The 22181-nt window shown below is 39.8% G+C and overlaps 1 protein-coding gene across 3 annotated transcripts in view; it reads right to left on the reverse strand.

The window, feature by feature from the left end:
* Positions 1 to 1664: 1664 nt before the first annotated feature.
* Positions 1665 to 22181, reverse strand: part of TBL1X (transducin beta like 1 X-linked) — a 195418-nt gene continuing 174901 nt past the window's right edge. For all 3 annotated transcript variants that reach the window (XM_035344202.1, XM_035344116.1, XM_035344254.1), the window contains 10 exons: positions 17680 to 17821; positions 15332 to 15395; positions 15131 to 15228; positions 13550 to 13610; positions 9764 to 9885; positions 8209 to 8283; positions 5624 to 5751; positions 4334 to 4499; positions 3204 to 3305; positions 1665 to 2078 (listed from right to left, as the gene is read on the reverse strand). In XM_035344202.1, coding sequence (XP_035200093.1) covers positions 2052 to 2078; positions 3204 to 3305; positions 4334 to 4499; positions 5624 to 5751; positions 8209 to 8283; positions 9764 to 9885; positions 13550 to 13610; positions 15131 to 15228; positions 15332 to 15395; positions 17680 to 17821 — 985 coding nt within the window. In that variant the 3' untranslated portion in view covers positions 1665 to 2051. The remainder of the gene's footprint in view (positions 2079 to 3203; positions 3306 to 4333; positions 4500 to 5623; positions 5752 to 8208; positions 8284 to 9763; positions 9886 to 13549; positions 13611 to 15130; positions 15229 to 15331; positions 15396 to 17679; positions 17822 to 22181) is intronic.

The following is a 22181-nucleotide window of genomic DNA, read 5'->3' on the forward strand; positions in this document are numbered from 1 at the left end:
TTTCCTCTTCTCCATCCTACAAATCCTAGCCTGCAGGCTAGAGAGGATACCAGTCTGAGGATTTGTCTAAATAATGGCCAACACCACCCCGAGGCTGCCTTGGAGTTTCCACCAACTTCAGTAAACCCTGCCTTTGGCGTTCCTGTGGCTTCTCTGGATCCATCGTTTGCTGTTGGAGAAAATAAATCTTCGGCAGGCATCACTGCGGATGTCTAGCTCGCAGTAAGGAAATCACGTCCCAGCTGGACAGGCGGTGCTTTGCAAGTCTTTGTTGTCATTCTGATCGTTTCACCCACTGTAACTTCACAGTGGTTTGTATGTTGAGAAATAGGTTATAAATCATGTCCTCGCCTAGTGGAGAGCTCTACGACGTCTTCCAAGCACCCCACTGAGGACACGCTCAAAGCTAAGCCTACCTCCACAGGCAGACCCAGAGCTTTCCTCGTCACCTGGGGAGAACACGCAGGGCTGCAGGTGACAGCAGCACGACGTCTGCGACGGCAGAGCCCAGCTTTAGGTGTGCGCTGACCAGAGATGGCCAGAGCCTGGAAGGAGTCCATTCTTCCACAGCGACAGGCACAGTCAGCATGCCTTGGTCCGAATGGTCCCATCAAGCCACTGGTGAAACCCCACGGACTTACTGGAACAGAAACAGCTGCGCGGGTGAACAGTGGCGGACAGCCCTGCTCACCAAGCGCATGTTCCGTGTGAAACCTGAACTGTCTCTGGAGGAAAGAAGACGCACGCTTGTTTTCCCCTGGTCACCGAGGATAAGCACAAATATGCACTCGAGAAAATGAATGTGGTATTTATGGTCTCAAACTTAGGAATTCCTTTTAGTGAGTGTACAGCATCAAACAGCCACAAAAATGGAATGAGACCATATAAACGTCTGGCTGCTGGAAGAGGTCTCTTAGTAAATGACGGGCATTTATTGTATCAAATAGCGTTTTGTCCTACAGCACTTTCTGAGAGAGAAGAGGAAAAGGATACTGCATCTTTCATGCTCCTTGGACTCTGTGTCATTCTTTTTGCTTGAATTACACAACTGGTCTACATTTGGTGGCCATTTTCGGCTTTTAAAACTGTGTTTAACATAAAAAATATTTTTTTTCCAAAAATACACTGGGTTCTTTCTGTTAAAAGTCATCTTTCTCCTGTAAAAATCTTCCCCAGCACTGCATTCTTATATAAAGCACTTATTACACAATTTGCTGAAAGTGCCCTTGAGACGCTAAGATCTGAAGCATGGAGGATTTTTTTTCTTTTAAACGGAGAGAAAGAAAGGAAAAGAGGAGAGGAGAAGCAGTCTGTCAAAAATTTTCATTGTCATGTCCACCTGGCTGCATCTACTATGGGCATACAGGGAAAAAAGAAAAAAAGGGCAAGAAGAAAGAGGAGAAAAAAAGGAAGGAGAAGTTGGGAGTGGAAGGGAGAAATAAAAGGAAAACAAAAGTTTCATCCTAAGCCTGGGATCCTCCAGGCTGTAATATTCCAGCTGATAGAAAAAACACTGAACAAAAAAAGTAGTCTAGAAAATAGAAAGTGTTGTGATTACAAAGTTGAGCATTTCATCAGTACAAACTGGTCTTTGAACGTCCTTTGGGAGAGCAACTGTAGTGTCCAAATTGGAAGGAAAAAATACAACACCGCATGGAGGAGGATTTTTTTTCCCTTTTGGTTTATCACAGCATTTTTCTTTTTTTTATTAATTTTTTTTTGGCACAGCTTTTTTTCCCAGCCATCAGAGCAAGTTCTCAGACGCAAACCAAACAGTGCAATGCCTAGCTGGTGGCTTCATGCTTCCAAGGCTGAATGTTCCAGGTGGAAACCATTCCCTCCCCCTCTGAAGTGACTGTGTTTTTACTCCTTGATGAAGGTTACGGACAAAATACTAGACACCTGTGGCCAGGGAGAGTTGGTTTCACAGTACACTCTAACTTTGTTCAAGTTCGTACAGTTCTGGAGCTGTTAAGAATAGTTTTGAAGAGTGCTTCTCCCCACACATTCACTGCTGGTCCATTTGAAATTTCTTCTAAAACATTTCACTTTTACTTCCGCAGATCTAGAACACAAACCTAGAGAGAAAAGACTCAGGATTAAGAACCATTTCTGCAGGTTAGTTGCAATTCCTATTTATATACGGCCCAGTCCACCAGCTGATCAGCCAGCTGTATGCCCAGCTACCCCTAGCTCCACATCAGCCTGTCTCAGTACCTGTTTACATGCACACAAGCGAGAGAACAAGCCAACATGGGAGAAAACAGAAATGAAAAACGTACATTAAACACCTAGCTGGGCTTTCCTTAGATTACAAACAAGCATTCTGGTGGTGCATCCCAGACGGGACCATGGGTTTTATTTCGTTGTCTAAACACTTCCGTTTTTGAAGTATTTCCAAAGTATATGCCCAGGCCTGGCAGGTGTGACCCAGGACCTACGGCAGGCACGTGCCCATTTGGAGCAGCTGTTGGAAGCCAGGCATGGCTTCCTTTCAGATGGCACAACTCAAGCAACTGAATCATGTTGTAGGTGCACCCTTCATTAAAAACAGTTGAAAAATACTGCTCTGGAGTTATGCCAGACAGACACAGAGAAGAGTTATTTTGAAAGTCGTATAGTGTGTTATAACATGTGTGTCCTTCACAAGCTGATCATGCTGTAACTGAAATTTTTATCAAGTAACTAACAGAAGAAATAGTAGGTAATACTCAGTGTCTCTACGGCAATACTTCTCCTTTACCACAGGATGAAATCTTTGGACTTCATGCTGCAAACTTCCTCCTTCAGGTACTACTCAAGGGTGTATTTCTTCTGTGGGGTATGACTAGAAAGCCCCAAGACAAGTGTTTATTTGAAAGTTGCCTGGTGTGACCTTCAATAAGAACTGACAGATGAGACAAGTAATGATAGAAACAACACTACTGTTGTTATCAAATATGTATTTAAATTTATTCCCATCTTCAGCAATATTCACCAATTCCACAAGCACTCTTCATTTCCAATAAAAGTAGTACCTCCCAGCATTCAAAGCCTTTCAAAGCAGGAGCTTTTTTAATATACTCCTACAAACTACTCATTTCTGTATTGAGCTGTCTACACCTTGAGCACTGCCCAGAGAAGGCAATATGGTATGTGCTTTTTTTGACACTCTCCAAAAGAGCAACCTTCACCCACCATGTACAGTGTGTAAAGCTTCTTACCGATCCATCTGATGCGCTTGCTCCCACTTTGTCTCCTCTAGCATTCCAGCAGACTTCAAAGATGCCTCCGGTGCCTCGGTAGCTATGTACTAGAGTTCCACTCTACAAAGCAAAACAGCGTGCAAACATTCAGCATGGAAGTTCCCCTTTTTCTCTGCAGTGTGGCACTAAGTCAGAGAAATGACAGTGGTGGCACGTGGGAGCTACTCATATCACCTGACTATAGTCATCTTGGTAAGATGCTCAAATTAGGAAACTGGTCTTTGATACTGGAGAGCAACAGGCTCCTCCAGAAAGCACTCTACAATATGACTCTTAAACACCTGTTTTTGTCAAGTCTGTAGCAGTAAAGATGAGAGTGTTAGCAGTGGGAGTTAAGCTGAGGTGTTCTTCTCTAAAGTTTATGGCTTAATTCAGCTGTTAGGCATTGATATCCTAAATTAAGTCTGTGGAAGCATAAGGCTGTTCTGGCAACACTGTGAGAGAGACTGGGGCTTCCCTAAGTTCTTCATGCAATCTCCAGCTCCATGCATAAAACCAACTTAACAGGAAAACTTCCAGTTTCTAAGCACATACAGATCATGTACAGAGCACTTTCAGGATGAAACAACTGTGTGCAAGAAAGCAGAGCTCAGTTCTTTTAGCTTCCTCCCAGTGCTTAGGATCTATTACAGGAGAACTTCCTGGGACTAGGAAGATAGAACTCCAACTGCCCCACTCTCCTCCAGAGTATCCCGGGCTGTATATCCTTTACTTCACTGCCACAAGGTATAAGCCAGGTGCATCAGACTCACATCTGAACTCAGCTTGTTACTAAATGTAAGAATGACAAATTTCTACAAATCAACCCGGATCTTTGCTCCACAAAACTGGTAGCATGATGTGATGTAGCTATTTTCACGTATGCTATTGCTCTGGCATACAAAGAAGCTCTAGCAGAAATGTTCTGCAATCACCTCACTCCACCTGAGCGACTCGGCTGCTGTGCCGCGATTGTTATCGGTCAGTACAATCAGACTCACCCCGGCTGGCAGGTCACGCACTGCCGAGGAACGTGTACTTTCCATTTGAGATTTTGCTATTAATGTGTCAGCTAAAACAGATGTGCTTCGTATGACTCAAAGCAGTACCTGAGTATTCCATATATGGACACATTTGTCAAAGGACCCACTGGCTAGGTATTTTCCATCAGGACTAAAAGCTACACTGTAGACAGGCTCTTGATGTTTTGTTAGCGTATGGATGCAGACTCCTCGGTCAACGTCCCACAGCCGAACAGTGGAATCAAATGAAGCACTGCAAGAAGCATTGAACACAAAACATCTTTTAATTTGGGTGTTAATCCATTTGTAGTTTGATGCTGTAAACATTTGAAGAGAATACCACAAGATTTTTTTTTGCTAGGCAGAAAATGTTTCAAGCAGAAAAGCCAAACACCGTAGACTTTCCATTCTTAATGACAAGAACTGTTATCTACAGAACTGAATTCTTCCGTGTGAACCCTTTAACCAGGGGTATTTATTGTACAGGGGATCACATCACGAGCCTAAAGAGGGTCACGCTCCTCTTTAGGAGATTTTACCTGATATTATTCAGGAAGGTAAAATACATATCGTCATTAATAGGATAAACTGTTCTACAGAAATCTCAGTCCTTAAGGATTCTGCAATTATCATTCTGCAATTCTCTAGAACTGTTGTTCTTTTCATTTTGTTTCAGTGCATTTTTTTTCCCTACAATCTATTTAAATCGCGAACTGTTGGCTTAGAGAAAAACTAGGGAGATAATTGGTATTAAAAATGATATTAGAAGAACAACCCCAAGAAATCCAGTTCTTCCCTGTCTACTCACAGACTGAGGAGTAAAATAAATAAAACTCAACACAATTCTTAATTCATAAACCCATGCTACTACCATCAATTGCCATTCTACAAGTAAACATATTTCCTAAATTCAAAGAATTATGAACAGACTTTAAAGTGGAACTTTAAAGATTATCCAAGCTTTTCTCGATTGGTTAACAAGATTGCAAAAATTGTCAGTATCCGCTCAGGTGATTTGCATGACCCTTGTTAGAACATATTCCAACTGGCTTAGTGGGCTGCCATCTGTCTCATTAAACACAGTCATTCATAACAACCAGATGCTGGATGTGAAGGTATGATGCTAGATTTACAATCTTTTTTTATCAAGACAGCTAAAAAATTAAGTATCATATGACTCAACTCTCCTTTTTTTCATCTTTTTCAAGTATGATTTTCTCCCTTTGTATCCTCCCCTGATTTACAAACATTTTTCCTGTTATCAGCAGATGGCTTACAAGAATTGCAGACAGGAAGACAGACAGCAAGGCAATGGTGGAGTTACATGCCAAAAAGACGATTCTTTTAGGTAAGAAACAGAATAAGATTTATTTTTACCTTGCTAACATGATGTTGGAGTTTGGGTTGCTGGTGCCTGGTCCTGTAGGACTCCATTTGATAGTATAAATCTCTTTGCTGTGAGCCTGAAGGTCATGTACACAGGTATCTTGCTTCATACTCCAAATCTAAGTCAGAGTAATTATGAAGGGGAAAAAATGGCAATGTTAGTCTCAGCTGAATTATTTCAGTTCACTCCATGTTTTTCTTGACATTTTAAAATTTATTAACTTGACACATACATACAAATATCACCTAATTTGAATTTATTAATACAGCAGCTTGGCACCTAAAATGCAAACATCAGAATAACCCCATTTGGGGCAAGTGCTACACATCTAATAGTACTTATTCAGTAGATCAGACGAACTGAATAGTCACGGTACTGCCCATAGCCTATCCTGGTATTTTCATACGGAAGCTGGAGTTATTCTATTTAGAGAAGTTTAACTTGCAATTTAAGTCACCGATTACAATAGCATTCATCTTAAAGAATGAGAACAAAGCAGTTAGAACCTAGCAATTTTCTCTTATGTCAGTCAGCAGCCAGGTCAGATTTTCATCTTCCTCTTGAACTCCATTTGTTTTCCTGGTGTTTTTAACAGCTTGGGTGATGGAACGAGATCAGCTACGTATGCAGTATTACATGGCCACATACTTGGCAAAATGGTATGAGACAAAGAATATGCCCAATAGAGAAGACAGGTAATTAAGTAAATCATAGAAAACTGAGGAAAAAAGAATAAGCAAATTCCAGCAGGCAAAATAACTCAAAATTGGTCAGTCAGTTTCAGAAAGATACCGAAAATGTAGGAAAAAAATAACTCGCTTGTTATAAATCTGCACTATGAGGGAAATGATGTCCTCTGATGCTGAATTTTCAGCAGCATACCCAAGTCTGCTTTTGGATACGTTACAGAAAGCTTATGCATATTCTATGGCTAACAGGCAGTAAGTTCCAAGAAGTTGTAGAAAACTACCCAATACTCCAAAAAAGAAAAAAGAAAGAAGCCAGAGAAGACTAATTTACAGAGGAAAGGGAGAAGAATTGCTTGAAGAATTGCTTGAAGACTTGCAGTCTCCATTACTGCAAGGTGACCGAGGCCTTCAGCTAGGCCAGTGGCAGCAAACCATCAACTCTGGTGCCAAATTCAGTGGCCAGAAATTTGAACTGGTACGAAGTCACAGTGTTTTTTGAAACACATCCTGTGTGGAAATGGGCACCAAAATACGTGCTGCCACTGGGTCAGAATGTTTAAGCAGGATATTACCGGTTACAACAATACTGCTTTGTGGTAGAATAACAGACGAGGTGCGCTCTTTATGACTCCCCTAGCCCTACTTTCTGTAAATTTCCAGTTCTCTGAATAGTCTGGAATAACATATCTAGAAACTGGAGGGATTAAGATCCCAGAGAGTATGTGGCAAAGGCAGAAGAGAATGGAGCAGAACATACTACGTGGCTACATATTAAGAGAAAACATTCCTAACAGCAGTGTTGACCTAGCTCTTATCTACATTTGCAAGTTTTACTGCTCTGTTTCCACTCTTACACACAAGCTGTGTGTGTGTACTAGAAATGCCAATTGCAGCACAAAGAGATATGAGCCTTAATAAACACAACCATGCTATGAGAAATCTGTATTACTAGTACAATTCTATTCGCAGAACTGTATCTTGCCTGGGATGTTTGCTTTGCTCAGAGGGAACAGCATAAATCAACAGCAGTGTTGGCCTAGTTCTGAAGTCCAGCCGGAGGGCTTTGCTGCTGCGATATACAGCTATTCCTACACACAGACTTCATCTAATGCAGCTGGGAAGGGAATGAGACCAACAGGGGTTTGGGCTGGAAGAGCTCTAGTGTGAAAAGCATTTCGGCAAGCCCCGACTCTCCCTGCGTTAGCAATACTTTGCTGGCTCAGTGCAATGGCCCAGTTGTGCTGGTAGAGCAGCCTGTGCTATCTCTCAGCCAGATGGATCCCATCTACCTTCGGGCACCTAACAGAGGCACGTAAATCAGCAGTGTAGCTGCCTTAGGCTTCCTGTACAGGTAATGGATAAGGATAGGCGTCTTCAAAGAGCACCTCAGATTCTTGCTGGGCTCTGAATATGTACATCCCACTGATCAGTCCAAGGCTTTACAAAAAAAAATAAATAAATCACATGGCTCCAATGAAATTACTTTCAGACAAAAAGACTCCAAAGGGAAAACTGTTTGTTTTTATATTCCTTTCAAAGAGTAACCAATAGACTGCTTCTTGGTGTAGGAAGTGAGCTTCTGCTGACAGGCAAGTAGCTGTATATATATGTATATATCTATATCTCTGTGTATATTTAAACTGTGAATATTCTGTGACAGTGACATACCAATCACCTGACACTTATCTGGGTAGGATGTTTCAGTTTCCCCAGTGACTGCTTCTCTATGTTTAATCTTTCACATTGGCTTTAAGCAATATAGGACAAAGTTAAATTATTGTTCACAAAGAGTTTTAAATCATACAGTGTATCATTCCAGAAAAGCTAAAAAATATAAATAACGTTTGTCTTTACTTTTTCAACACCAGGAATGGAAATTATATTACCTTTAATGTCATATCATCGGAGCAAGATGCTAGTAGCATACCAGATGGGTCCCACTTGATAGCATTAACCTCGTTCTGAAATAAAGAGCGATTTTATTAAGTGCATATTCAGGTTACCTGCATTGTACTGGGCACCCAGCAGAGGGCACTCGTGGTTTATGTCTGCAGCGAGTTAAACCACAAAGTAGGGCCCTTGTTGCTCTAGGGGTGAACAAAGAAGGGCTGCTTCCATACCATGCTATTTAAACATCATTTAGGAACTGTAACCACTTGGTGTTTGTGGACAATACACACCAACAGTCTTCTTATATGTATTCTAGTACGAAGTCTTTCATGCTTCTCAAATGCTAGGATTTAAATAAACCCTCAAACCAGAGAGATTGATGACAGCATTAACCTATTTTTAATCTGAGGTATGTCTTAGGTTAATACTCTGTAGATCTAAGAGATACAAATTTACAACAGAAAATATCAGTGGGGCATAAAGTTTTGTGGAGTTTATTCTTTGTATTGCAGCCAAACAACAATACAGGTCTCTATGAAAATAGCTGTATGTGTAAATGAAATCCAGCAGGGAATACTGAATATTTTATGACTTTCCAGATCAATTTTTCTAGCAGTTTGTAATTAAGTAAGCCTAATGTGTCCCCTTGGTAATCAGGAAGTTTTCTATGCTTTTTTTTCAGGGTCACATATACGTAGTAACACTGGGAAAAAAAAATCCACAAAAAGGAAAAATAATGTCTTTTTTTTAAAAAGCATAAATTAGCTCAGTGTCTCAGTGAAAACAATCCTGGAAGATGTGTTAATTTTGCTTGATCCACTTTACTTGTTTCAATTATCATTAAAAGGAACTGTACAGATACTTGAAGTCAAATTTTGGTTCTTGTGCAAAATGGTGCATTTCATATAATCTTAAAAAACCACCGTTCTGTTGGTAGGAACATACAACCTGTCACAAAATGTCAGTGTGTTATTTTAACCACAGACAAGCTGAAGGTCTCAGAATGCATCTTTGTATCATCAGTGTATCTTTTTTCCTCTGTGGTGAGATAGCAGGTTCTGGAAGTTAGTATCTAGATTACATCTGCTAGCAGTTTTCTCATGAATGAAAGAAAAACTAGCCTTTGACAGCCATTAAATGCGAAAGAAAAGAGGCACAAAATACAGCTTAAATAGATATTAGATGTAATAGGTTCTAAAACTGAACATCGACTGGAGGTAAACTGCTCTCTCATTATTCATAGTTCTCATTTACTAAAGGAAAATACACCAGTGGAAAACAGAACCTTATTTATTTATGTGCCTTCAGTCTGCAGCTCGTGGTACATATAAATAGTCTCATTGTTTAAACTGCAGGATTTGCCTCCTACGATGATTTAGAAAAAATTATCCCTTCTCACAGGCAGTGACTCACTCCTGAAGAACACGTTTTTAGGAAAGCAATGGGATGGATATAACACCTCCAGTGCTAGAATGCACCCTGCAAACACATCAGCTGCTATCATTGTTACATGTGGCTACAACACCAACAGTTTGCACTTCTTAAACTTACTGTGTGTCCTTGAAAGGTTTTAACGGGACGATCACAGCTAAGTCTGCATACGTGAATGCACATGTCAGTGCTGCAGGAGGCAAAAGTAGTGTTGTTCTGCCAGTCTACATCCAGAGCAGGAGCTGGGAAGTACAAACAACAGAAGGAACATTAGGGAACACAGCAAAGAAACAGTCATCCCAAATCATTTTCCTTCTGTCACCCATCTGGATCACAGGGACTAAAAACTAGTTCTTGGCCTGTCACCTGCAACTAGTTAAAGGAGTGCCTGAAAGGCACCATTTTTTCTCTTGCAGTGGGTAATCTGGTTGATTTGTACAACATCTATTTGTGAACCTTTAGGGTAAGAGTGGGCAAAACCATCCTGTGTCCACTTCCACCCTCCCTGCTCCTCGCTGCACACCCCTCTTGTGCCATTCATTCCTCTGTAAGCCAGCTCTACTAAGCAGCTGGAAGAAAACTAATTCTGAAAAAAGGGGATGATTTCAGCTGGGGCTGAATCAGCACATAAAATGGTCCTATGAATTCCAGGCACAGCACACGGGAAGGAGAAGCAGCACGTGGCCATCTTCCTTTATACCGTATTTATGCAACAGTCAGTGCAAACCTGTTGTTCTGTGCAGACACACATGGATCAGTAACATCTGTGCTCAGTTTAATTTGGCTGGGAATTGATTTCAAATAGGTACATTGGTCAAGACCATCTGAAATCAGAGGCTGAGTTTCCATAGTGGGTTTGGCATTAGAGAAGATTGAACTAATGAAACTTTGTACACAGGTAGCACCTGGACGTGTAACTAGTACCTGTGTGCAACACACACACTTTGCTGAAGTGTAAAAAAACCACCAGCTTTTCCAGCACTTCCCTGCAGACTGAAAGCATGCACAAGAGCGGGTGGGGACTCCTCACACACAGTTTGCTTGTGCTTTTTTTTTCACCCTACAGGGAATTTAGCTGCCCTCCAGAGGATAACATAAGACATGCTGAAATACGGAAATCTTCATTTTCTGCACACTCTGGTGAAAAGCAGATGTGTCAGAATGAGACCACCATTTAGACAGCGAAGTTGAATCTCTTCCTGGCAACAGCATAATGTATGTTTATCATTAAAATGAGACCAAGAAATGCCTTACTCAACAACTTTTAGAGAAACACTTTTATAATAGAGAAATTAAAAGATACCTGTTCTGCCAAGCCTATTATATTTAAATGCTTTTTCCTGTTCTGATTTTCATGAACTGCAAAGTGAGATAGAACCACATCACCTTCTGAATCATCAGATAGCTCTTTAAATGAGAACTGAGGGCTGAAATTGTACCATATACTAATATTTTCTACAATACTAATGAAAAAGCTCCATACGTCTCCATGACAGTTAAGGAATTCCTGCATTGCAGAACTACAGAGGAAATTTGCGTGAGGAAGGCAGATTACTTCTGAGATTTCCAATGGACATGAATGAGCATCAGGAAACAGCAAAGGATTTTGTTTCTCCTGCTGCAAGCTTTGTATTACTGTTTCAGAGCAAACACAAAGTCTGTCTTCGTTGATAGCTGTATGCCTTCAGGGCTAATATCTACTATGATATATATGAGTTGAAAAGTAATTTTCTGAGAGCCACTGGCAACTAAAGGAATGGATTTTCATTACAGAATAATTTGGATCATATAGTGTTGGTAATTAATACTGATTCATTTATTGGTGTATTTAATCATATGTTTACTGGATAAATAACTACATAAAATGGTGTGGAAAAAAACACCAGATGTATTTTTGACGCAAGTAATTGAATTGTCAAAGTGTCTCCAAAAACACAGGATACTGGCCAATTGCTTAAAAACATTTAGAATGTCACCTAGTAAAAGCAAGGGCAAGAAGCCTTTAAGAAACGCAGCTAAAATAAATGCCAGTGATAAAAGTGTTACAATAATTATCAGTTAATTTAGGCCTTTTCTCATCAGATTTTGGTGTGATTTAGGATTAGAAGCTCAAAAGTGTAGCGAGTTAAATGTCTGCAGGGAGTGATTCAGAGCACTTAGTTATCTAAAACTGGGTTGTACAAGTACCTCTTATCGTATTAACCAATTTGCTCCTGCACGCAGAGACATCCATCCACATCTATCAGCAGATGCAAAATTTGGACTATTTCACTCCATTTTAAGGAAATTAGCTTTGTGGAGTTATAAAAAAGGTTTTCAGATTCCATATACAGTGAGTGATTTGCTGTTAAGTTTGTTCTGGTGAACAGGTGATATTAGCAGATCAAGATGAAGTCTCTGTGTCTTTAAAATTACGTGGGAATGAAGACTCCTGCTGATTTTAAAGGGCTTATTTTTGGTCATATGCTTTTTGTCTATCACTATCAACAATTTACTTAATAACTAACTGCTTTACTTCCCTATGAAAACATATTTGAAATAATAGAAAAAAAATTAGCCTCTCCACATCCCCACTTCAGTCGTGTCTTACGGTCCAAAGACAAACAACACACGTAGTAACAATTTTTCTTGAAGTCTATTAATGTAGGTGGACATCGACATACTGCACTGAGAGATGGAGGCACGTTTTCAACTTGCTAAAAGGAGACTGGAGCAACGTGTCCCTGATGTACGTATCATTGCTAAGACAACCACAATTCTGTGAACATGATTCTGAAGAGGTAACCCAGCTCTGAGTCCGCAGCCACTTAGATCAATAGTTAGGAAGTAGTAGCCCTAGGAATTTCATTGCCTACGTCACTACACAGTGCAAAGTTTCCTGTAGTAGAACAGTTACGATAGATACATCAACGAACAGCTGAGGGACAAAAGTGCCCAGTATGGATATGCTGTGTGCACGGACAGGTGTTTTGTTTTCTGTTGAATAACCGTGTCTATTGCTACTGCATATTAGTAACATCTGTGAAAATTTGAGAATGAGACCAACTAGAAACTGAGTTGAAAAATGTGCCAATTAACATCTTAAAATCACAAGATAAATATATGTTTTTAAACACCATTAAGCACCTTGTAAGTCTGCTGTATGAAAAATAGATTTGTTACAGTGAACACACAGGTGTTGAACATATCTAGCATCAGAATCTGGAATATTTTTGGTGGCTTTAAGCTCAGTTTGACTATGCCCATCAAAAATATTTAATTGTGACAACTTATCAGGTTTGGGTCATGAATTCAGTTGTCCTCTTAAAAGTCTGGTCCCAGGTGAATTTAAGATTACATTGATGACTGCCTGTTACTCCAGATTACTCAGTATCTGTGACATCTCATGTCTTCTTGGAAAGAAGATGCACAAGATGCACAAATGACTGTCCAAGTAAGGTTTAGGAACTCAATGTTGGTGGTTGACTTCTGATAATTAGACAAAGGAATACTTAAGAACTTCAAGTCAAAATTAAAAGTTGAGAAATTCCTGAGGACGTTCATGCTTGCAGTGGTGAATGCAAGCTGCTGAGAGTTCCGGATTTGCTTCTTTCTGAAGTCACCATTTTAACCTTGATATTATTTAAGCACATAAATAATGGTACAAACGTTCAGCTGAGCAGGCACAGCTGACATAAATCCTCTTGTAGAGTTCACTTTGACTTTCAAAACTGATTCTCACTGAAACCCATCCTTCTGAAAAAGGGACAAACCCACAAACCGTGCTACTCAGGATAGCTAAGGTACTAAAATCCTGGTTCAAAATTTGCTTTCCTCTGGCAGACAGGTGCTTACAAAAGGATGAGTTACACTGGCAAAATTAAAATGTTTATTTCATTTTACTAATTTGAATTCTGCAGGAATTACCTGAATGGAAAGGAAACTGTTGTTTAGCTTCTCCTGTGTGAGCATCCCAAATTATTGTTGTCTGCATTGGAAGGAAGGAGGTAAGAGAAGAGTTAGTGACTGTTCAGCTCAGAGAAAACAAAGAGAGAGAGCACTCACTAAGGAGCAATTGTAAAAGATGGACTGATAAAATTACTGACTGCAGAGAGCCTTGTGTGCTGCACAGCCGAATCAACAGAAATAACTTCAAAATATTACAGAATAATTATATAAGTGTATATATAGAAGTATCACCCCTACAGAGGAAGTAATGTAATGGCAAAGAATGGGCATTTTCTCTTTGAATAACGTTAGAGAACAGTACCACAACATTTCAATAAGCATTTTGTTACAGCTGTCTCAATTATCTTCTCCTAGTAAGACTTTTCCTTCTTAGTAAGATGCAAGTTGAATTCTATTGCAAACCTAACTGATACTACATTTCTAATAATTAAATCACCAAGCAAAATGATTAACAGCAAAGTACAAATCACTTCTTGCCACTGTGGTGGGGTGGGGCAGACAGAAGTGTAATTTGCCTACTACAGGTTTAAACCATACTTGCAGCACACATAAGCAATTCCCCAACCCAATACTACCTTTTGGGTGAACTGTGAATTTACTGGGAGTACACACTTTCAGAAAATAAAGTCAGGGTTCATCCCCTTGGTGTTAACAGACCATCTGAAGAATCACTGCTTGCTGCTATGGGGAACTACTACTGGGAGACAAACATAGCTGGATATGAGCTAGTATTAAAAGGAATACAACTCCATTTGCACAAGTATGTGAAAATATAGGGATTCATCTATCCTACAAATCAAACGTACACGTGTGAGCAAATTTCCCTAGACTGCCTCTGTCAGCTGCAGGAGAGGCTGTCTCTGCCTCTCACTGTAACACAGGCCATGAAGTTCATCCCTTGGAAGTGCCATTTTTCTCTCCATATTTTATAAAGGAAGCCAAGGATGACATATGCATCTAATTTTTCAGACATGAAAAGTTAGGTAAGGTGAACACTGTGTTTATTTTTCAGTTTCATTTTTAATGGATTTCTGCTCATCATCAGCAATCATCTGTCTTTTCAATCTCTAATATGCACTCAGCTGAAACTACCATGTTTGGCTTGATTTTGAGTTCAGAACCACCATATTTTGCATGTTTGCATAGGAAACCATATATATTTTATCGAAATACAACAGTTTCAATAATTAGATGAGCTAAAAACTGCAGTACCTGTAAGATAACTTCCCTCCTGGAAATAGTTACAGTTGATAAAACTATAAACGTAAGTGGTGGAGAAGCAGTTATTTTACACAGGGGGCAAATGGAGTTTGTTTTTTTAAAAAAACTTTTACAGTTAAAATGTACACATAGCATCCAAAATGTAATCAATCACTTCATCCAAGGATTAAGCGATTAATCCAACACTCACTAGAACAAATTAAAGAACGGTACACTCCCCAGGACTCCTGGAGCAGAAGAAAATAACCTTATGGAATTCATCAGCACTCACTGAGTCAGCACATTTAAATGTTAGAATCATGTATTTTTAAAACTCACTTTATCAACACCAGCACTTAAAATATAATTCCCCTTTTTGTTCCACTTCAGGGCAAATATCGGACCTTTATGTTGACCTAAGGTGCTTGCAAGGTTACCTGGAATAAAGAAAAGGTTAATATTACAATTTGTTTACACATTACCCAACTTATAGTTGACTGCTGTTAATTGCTTAAGAACGATAACTGTTGTTTGACTTACCGTCTTCTGTCCATATTCTTGCAAAACCATCGTATGAGCCTGTAGCCAATAGTGTTCCATCACTCTGTTGGGATATACATAGATGTCAAAGGTCAACACCAGATGAAACTGTTTCAGCCAAACTTTTTTAAGGTTTGTGCATTACAATTTATGGGAACTCTGAGGCCACATACTGAGAATAGATAGTATCATTATTGTATGACCTAAAGGAAAGGTTAGTACTGCAAATACAAAGCGGAAATAAAACCCTCGAACATCCTCTGAAAAACTGGGCTACACCATCAGATAATATTCAAAAGGATTAGACAAGGAAAAGACGATACAACAAATTATTTAGGTTTGTTCCAGATAACAGATACTACTACATCTTAGGCATATAGAGCCTATAAATCATCAACAGATCATGTAAATCCTTACTAAATCCCAGTTAAGTGAATTTCAGGTATCTATACTTGAAAGTAGGACCTAAAAACCTAAGCCACCTACACTCACCATTAACACCTTGAATGCTACCTAAAACACAAAGAATCTGCTTCAAAGTTGTCTAAGCAAAGACTCCCACACATGCTCAGAGGCACAGTACCATCGTGCGCAGCCTCAGGAAAGTTGAGCTCATGGGTCTCAATTATGAGGAAAGAAACCCAGTAATCATAACCAGCAAATTATATGTATTCTGCTGGAGGGAGACCTTCACTGAGACCTTCATTTCTAGCATCATGAGTAGAAAAACAGGAAAAACCATAAAATAATCCTTTAAAACATTATGTGCACTTCAACCCTCCATAAACAGTGAGTCAGCACAACTGTAGATTTAAGCCAAAGGCATAATGATGTAGGGGGAAGAATATCAAAACCCAAGCCAGCTTCGCTGTGCTATACACCTACGTGGGTCACTGATAAGGACAAAGGTGACAGCAAAAAGGAAAAGGGCAGGAAAGTTCAGGGACTAGTCATATGGTTTATCCAAAGTCCTTGGTGATAATTCACATTTTTTTTTTGAAACTCAAAGCAAGTTGGAAGCACTTGAATGGTTTAAATTAGGAACATTTCCCTACATTAAGTACTAGCACAATAGCAGTACAGTATCGGTGATCACTGAAGATTGATAAGGTATAGAACTACTAGAGAAAGTATGCCTTTTTGACTTTTCTCGTAACTGTTCTGCACCTTTGCTTGTCTTTGTCTTTCATCTTCCCTCTTCCTAGTCAATTCATTTTTTCCTGACAAATTTTCTTCACCATGATGTACAGGAAACAAGTAATAAACATTCTTGGGCCTTATTTTTATTTGCTTTGTTAACTTACCTGTGTTTTCTGTACTATTCATCACCTTGTTTCATGGTGCCAAATAAACAATATATATGGGAAGCTGATTTGTGCAGTGGCCTTATCTTTTACTTTTGTGAAGCACCTAGCTCACCTGAAGGACAATGATATTGCAGTAAAGATTAATCAAACCTTGGTCTCTGTCCAGCAACTGAAACTGATGAGAATCCTTTCTGGTACTTAATTTTTAATCTGCTTTCCTAAGAAACCACAATAATGTGATCACTCTGTCTGTGCTAATATCAACAAAATGGACAGAATGAAAATGATCTCAAAATTAATTAAGGTTTCTGCAAGGTTTTGTAAATTCCTTTTACACTGTTCAGTGACAGAATGGAGACATTAAGCAGTCTTAACGCTGCCCAAAGACACTGCCCAGACATTGGGGATTAACAACATTTGTCTCCCCTGCTCACTTCAGTCATCCCTGTGCAAGAGTGTATTATCTAAGATAGATAAAAGATTTTGCGGGATGAAAGTTAGCAGGGGATCAGGCAAGAGAGTTCTACCTGGAAAGCGAACAGGTAAAACAGAATGACTACACATGCTCCATCCAAGACAGACTATAATTTGTGCACATTTTGTTATGCACAACATAATTCAAATGGGTGAGGATCTTGACAGTCCAATCTCAGAAAAAGCTTCACTGGTGCTTGTATGCCCTTGCATGCCAAAATAAAGTAGCTATGAGATGCAAATATGTTATTAATCAGCTTTCATTACTACATAGATTGCTTATTTAATCTTCATTCTTAAAGTCAGCTAAGTTTATTTTTACCCATGCTTCTAAAAATAGATATATAAATACATCATCGTTAGGCTTGAAGGTGCCAGCAGTACTGGAAAATGACAGCATGTAGGGGAAAGTTCAGTCTATTATGGGTATCTGAAACAAGAGGTCAGTAGGTTAGGACAGAGGTTCTGGTCAACTCAGATATAAAAGATACGGAGCAGCAGCTGTAATTGCCTCTGAATTAAATTTAGATAGTTAAAAAACATGCACAGTCTTAGAAGCTAGCTTACATTCCAGTCCAATGAAGTAACGTCCTTATTGCTGGGGACATCATGTCCTCCTTCTCTTATGCAGTGCCTCAAAACTAGTTGAGTGGAACCACTGTTGCTGTTCTCATTGAGATTCCATATTCTGGCCGTTGAGTCTCCAGATCTATAAAAGCAATCATGCAGAGATGAAAACTTCTCTTGGTGGCGACCCAGCAAACAAAGAAAAAACCTCTGTTTCTGTTTTTATTTGAGATAATGTCACAGAATTTCAAATGCAACTTTCCTCTCCAATTCGGACCTTCCTGCACTCCCCATACCTGCCAGAATTTTTTTTAAAGACTAAAACATAATTTACACCTGTCATCTGAATCCACAACACAACATAATTTACTTTATTCAAAAAAGTTGTACGTCTGCCTGCTCCCTACATTTTGCACTTCATACACATCGCCATGACTGAGATGGTCTCGGGGAACTTAACCAACACTAAGACAGAAACACAAAGGCTGTGTCCACGTGCCTCCCACGACAGGGGTGCGCAGACACATTAACTCCTAATGGCTCGCAGACTCCCTGGTGTTCCCCAGGGTGGCAGAAAGCTCTGAGGAGAGGAGGACAGGACCTGCAGCATCGCCATCCGCAGAGGAGCAGTGTCACCTGGCAGCCGCCGTGGGGAAGGGGACCACTAACGGCGTGACAGAGGTGCTGCAGTGCCTGCTCCCTGGTCCTGACGGAGGATTTTAACCTACTTAATAGTCAGACTATTTTCTAGGAAGACTGAAGCTTTGATTTTGTCTAGAAAATGTGAAGAGGAAGTGAGACGCTTCTTATTATCTCCTCATAAATTATATATTTGTTTTCACTTTGCATAAATCTTCCTTCCAATGAAAAATGTCTCTGAGGTCAGAAATCAATTTACAGCAAGGTGGAAGATATTATGTTTTCCAGTTTACTGGGATTTGTCTCTCGCTTCTCCCTGCCCCTCTCTTTTTAAACAATCGATAACAACAACACCAACAACCAAAACAATCAAGTAAGATAGATGGCTTGTTTTGTCCAGAATGTAATTTTCATTTACATTCAGTAAGCAGAAGCTTGGAGCAGCATTGGGATCTCTTTTGTATTTCCTACAATTCATACAGTCACCATTAAATTTTATTGTTGATATACCTGATGTGTTAGCTTTTCCTTTTTTTCAAGTAACGACTAAAACTTCCTTTCCCATAGATGAGCAAAGAGAAAAAGTATTTCCTTGAAAACTAAAAACATGAGATCCATTTTTGCTTTGATAACTCATGTTTTACTGAAAAAGAAATCTATTGCAAGAGAATTTTAAATTTTCTTCTGGTCCACTAATAAAAAAAATTAATTATTTATACTAAAAGTACCAAGCAAATTTTAAACACTTCATACTTTTCAAGTGCAAATATTGACTGACAGAGGATCCAACTGGACCGATCTTTGTGTATTATTGTATCAATAATTTACAATTATCAATATTTTACATGATCAATAGTTCAACCATAAAAGAAAAATCTTCTCTGCCTGTATCAGTGGCTCTGAGGTCTGCTGGGTCACGGCACACCTGGGGAATGTGACCCCTCTCTCCTCTGAACCCTCTGTGTCAAGCTGAGATGTGATGGCTGGCCAGGGCTTTGGCAGGCTACCCATGAGCTACTGCTATACAGCCATTCTTTAATTGTTGGCACACATCTTTCACATTAGTGATTAAGAAACAATTTGAATCTGTGTAGTTTTTGTCATCATATAGAGCTATGATTGTAACACAACTTCTTCAAAGGTTTAGAAAACTGAACACTAATTTTGCACTTATTGGCGAGAAAATCAATGAAGTTAATCATAAGGCTCAGAAGATAAGGAACGTTTTTAGTTGTGGTAATTCACAATAGTGGGAACATAAGTCTTTCACAGGCTGGGGTTACTGGTTAACATCCTAAGTAGGAAATTGCTTCAGTGCTGGCTTCTCCACTGCTAAGACTCTGGCCCAGTTCTGCCCTTACTGTAATAATCCAGTTTGTTATTGGACCCTCTGAATAAAATACTCACCCACTTGGCTATCAAAGACAATACCCCATTGCTAGTTCTAAAAGGGTTATGCTTTGTTTTTCAACAGTTTTATTTAGTCAGTTTTCTGGCTATGCTTGGGCAATCTTATTTTCCAGTATTTTAATTTTGTTTTTCCATTTTCTTCTTCCTAAGGCTACATAAGCTATTATGTGTCCCTGCAGAGAGGCTTTATAAGCCTACCAGTGTGTGGCAGGGGTATTTGTGTGTCTTCCCCTTTGTTGCTGGGGAAAAAAAAGGAAAAAAAAAGAGTATTCTCTATTCTGGAAAGTATTCTGATTTCTGTTGAATGATTCAGTGAACCCTGCCTTATTAGAGAACCATAGTTCAAGCACAATTCAGAAAGATATTTAATCTCCTTAGCTCACAGAAGCATTTCTATCTGCATGATAAAGCAGCTCATTCCAACATGCGAGTCATGAACACTTGAGTAATAGGTATACTGTTCTGCACTACAGAAGAGTACTGCCAAATTTTAGGAAGGCTTACTTCTGAAGAAATTTTATTTCATGCCCTTCAGCCCTTGCATAATCATGAATCAAGGTGGAAGAACTCTTGCAGAATTTTATTTGTGGCATATAAAATCCCTATTCCATAATAACCAGCAGAGAGGTTAAAACAGCTGCAGTGTGTAAAGAAATTTTCAAGATGAGTCTTGAAGCTTGGTATTTCAAATCGTCAGGTGCAGTCTTATAATTACAATGTTTTTGATAGCCAGTATTGCTAACATGCATTTAACACTTCCAGCTAAAACAGGTTGGATTTGTTATTTTCTTTTAAAAGAGATTATTAAAAGCATATAGGGAAGGAAGCTCCTCCTCATTTACACACCTAACTTTTCCTTAATAAAACAGGTCTCTTCAAGTAAGTGCTTATGTTTCCTAACGAGTCAGTAGAGGGAAGTGCCTCAGAGGTACCCAGAGGGAGAAGTTAAGTGCCAAAGCCTTACTGGAAGACGCACTGGAAGACGCACTGTCTGTGGGGGGGGGGGGTGGTGGTGGTGGTGAAATCAACTCCTTCAAACTGGTAATTCAAAAGGATTATTCAGGATGTGGTTCAGGACAGGTCCTGAACAGCTGATGTGAGGAATACAGTTACTCAAAGCATTACGTAAAATCCCAAAATGAAGGCAGAAAATGTCCCAGCAACATCTTTTCCTGCTTCTGCGATGTACAGCCATAATCGAAAGATCTTAAGGACAACAACTTTTATGGCTAATTCTTATGCTGACTAAGAGAGCGAAGATGCACGCAGAGCTCTGCGAGATACAAAGTTCCCCTGTGTGAAAGAGGCTGGTGTAGGTCAGCAAAGGTAAGCCAAGAAACCTACTGCTGGGTTTTGGGAATGAGGCCAGGTTCTTCTGCTTCACAGCCACGAGAGTTACTGCAAGGGCATGGGTGGATGTAAGAGAACAGAGCATGATCTTGGATACAGCCTGAATGTCCAGACAGAAGTATCTTAAATTCAACTAGAAAAGCTTTTGAAATTCAAGGCTCCAGCAACCTTGACATTCACAGTCTACTTCAATACTGGGAAATTCAGACATGTTCAGGAACATTCTGGGTCACTGGACCATGATCACCTATGCGAGCAAACTGGCAGATTGCTCCCTGGCCAGAGCGTGGCCTGTTTGAGTTGGCTGTCTCTGCCAGGGCCGCTGGGGCGCATCGCTGCACTTGGGGCCCTACCCATCCCTGAGTAACTCCTGGCCAGAGGGAACAGAGCAGAGACAGCCCCAGCGTGCGGCCCGTGGGCAGCCGCCCCGTTTGGCAGCCAGGACGGTTTGCTAGCACAGACACTGGCCGTTGTGTGCCAGCTGGCCTCTGTGCCTCGCAATATTCCCAGGCATGTTTAGTTTACTAATGTGGATGTAGCTGTAATGAGTTTCTGCACCACCCATAGAACACAGCCATCTGTAATAACTTCTGTGTGTCGTTCAGTTACAAAATAGAAATTGAAAGATACTTTGCGGAAGAAATCAGTCTTTGAAGAGGAGGACACCTGGATTTTAAGAGCAAAATTGGAATTATGGATGGGAATGGCCGTATCTCAAGGTTATATATATATATTTAACTAGTCAAAAACACTATATGTAATTATTCATTTCAGAATGTCGATTACCTTTATAAGGTGTAATTAATCTTCTTAAAAAAATGCAGGTATGTACTTTACTGCACCATTAAAATGCTTCCCTTTGTAACATCCAAGCATTCTTTTCACAAGCATCTGGTGACAGCCATGCTTTTGATAGCCTTCACTGGTATCTCTAGTCTCCTCCACCTTCCACTTCAAGGGTTATGGGTGTGGTGGAAGAAGAAGAGCAGTTGCAGAATACATTTTTCTGACTGTTTGATCAGAGAAATTCCTGTCTCCACATTTATTTTTTAAATAGCCTTTTGCAAAGTCCAGAGAGCGTACATTCCTGTGCTACCCTTCAC

Source organism: Oxyura jamaicensis, chromosome 1 (assembly GCF_011077185.1).
Source record: "Oxyura jamaicensis isolate SHBP4307 breed ruddy duck chromosome 1, BPBGC_Ojam_1.0, whole genome shotgun sequence".
Classification (NCBI taxonomy): Eukaryota; Metazoa; Chordata; class Aves; order Anseriformes; family Anatidae; genus Oxyura; species Oxyura jamaicensis.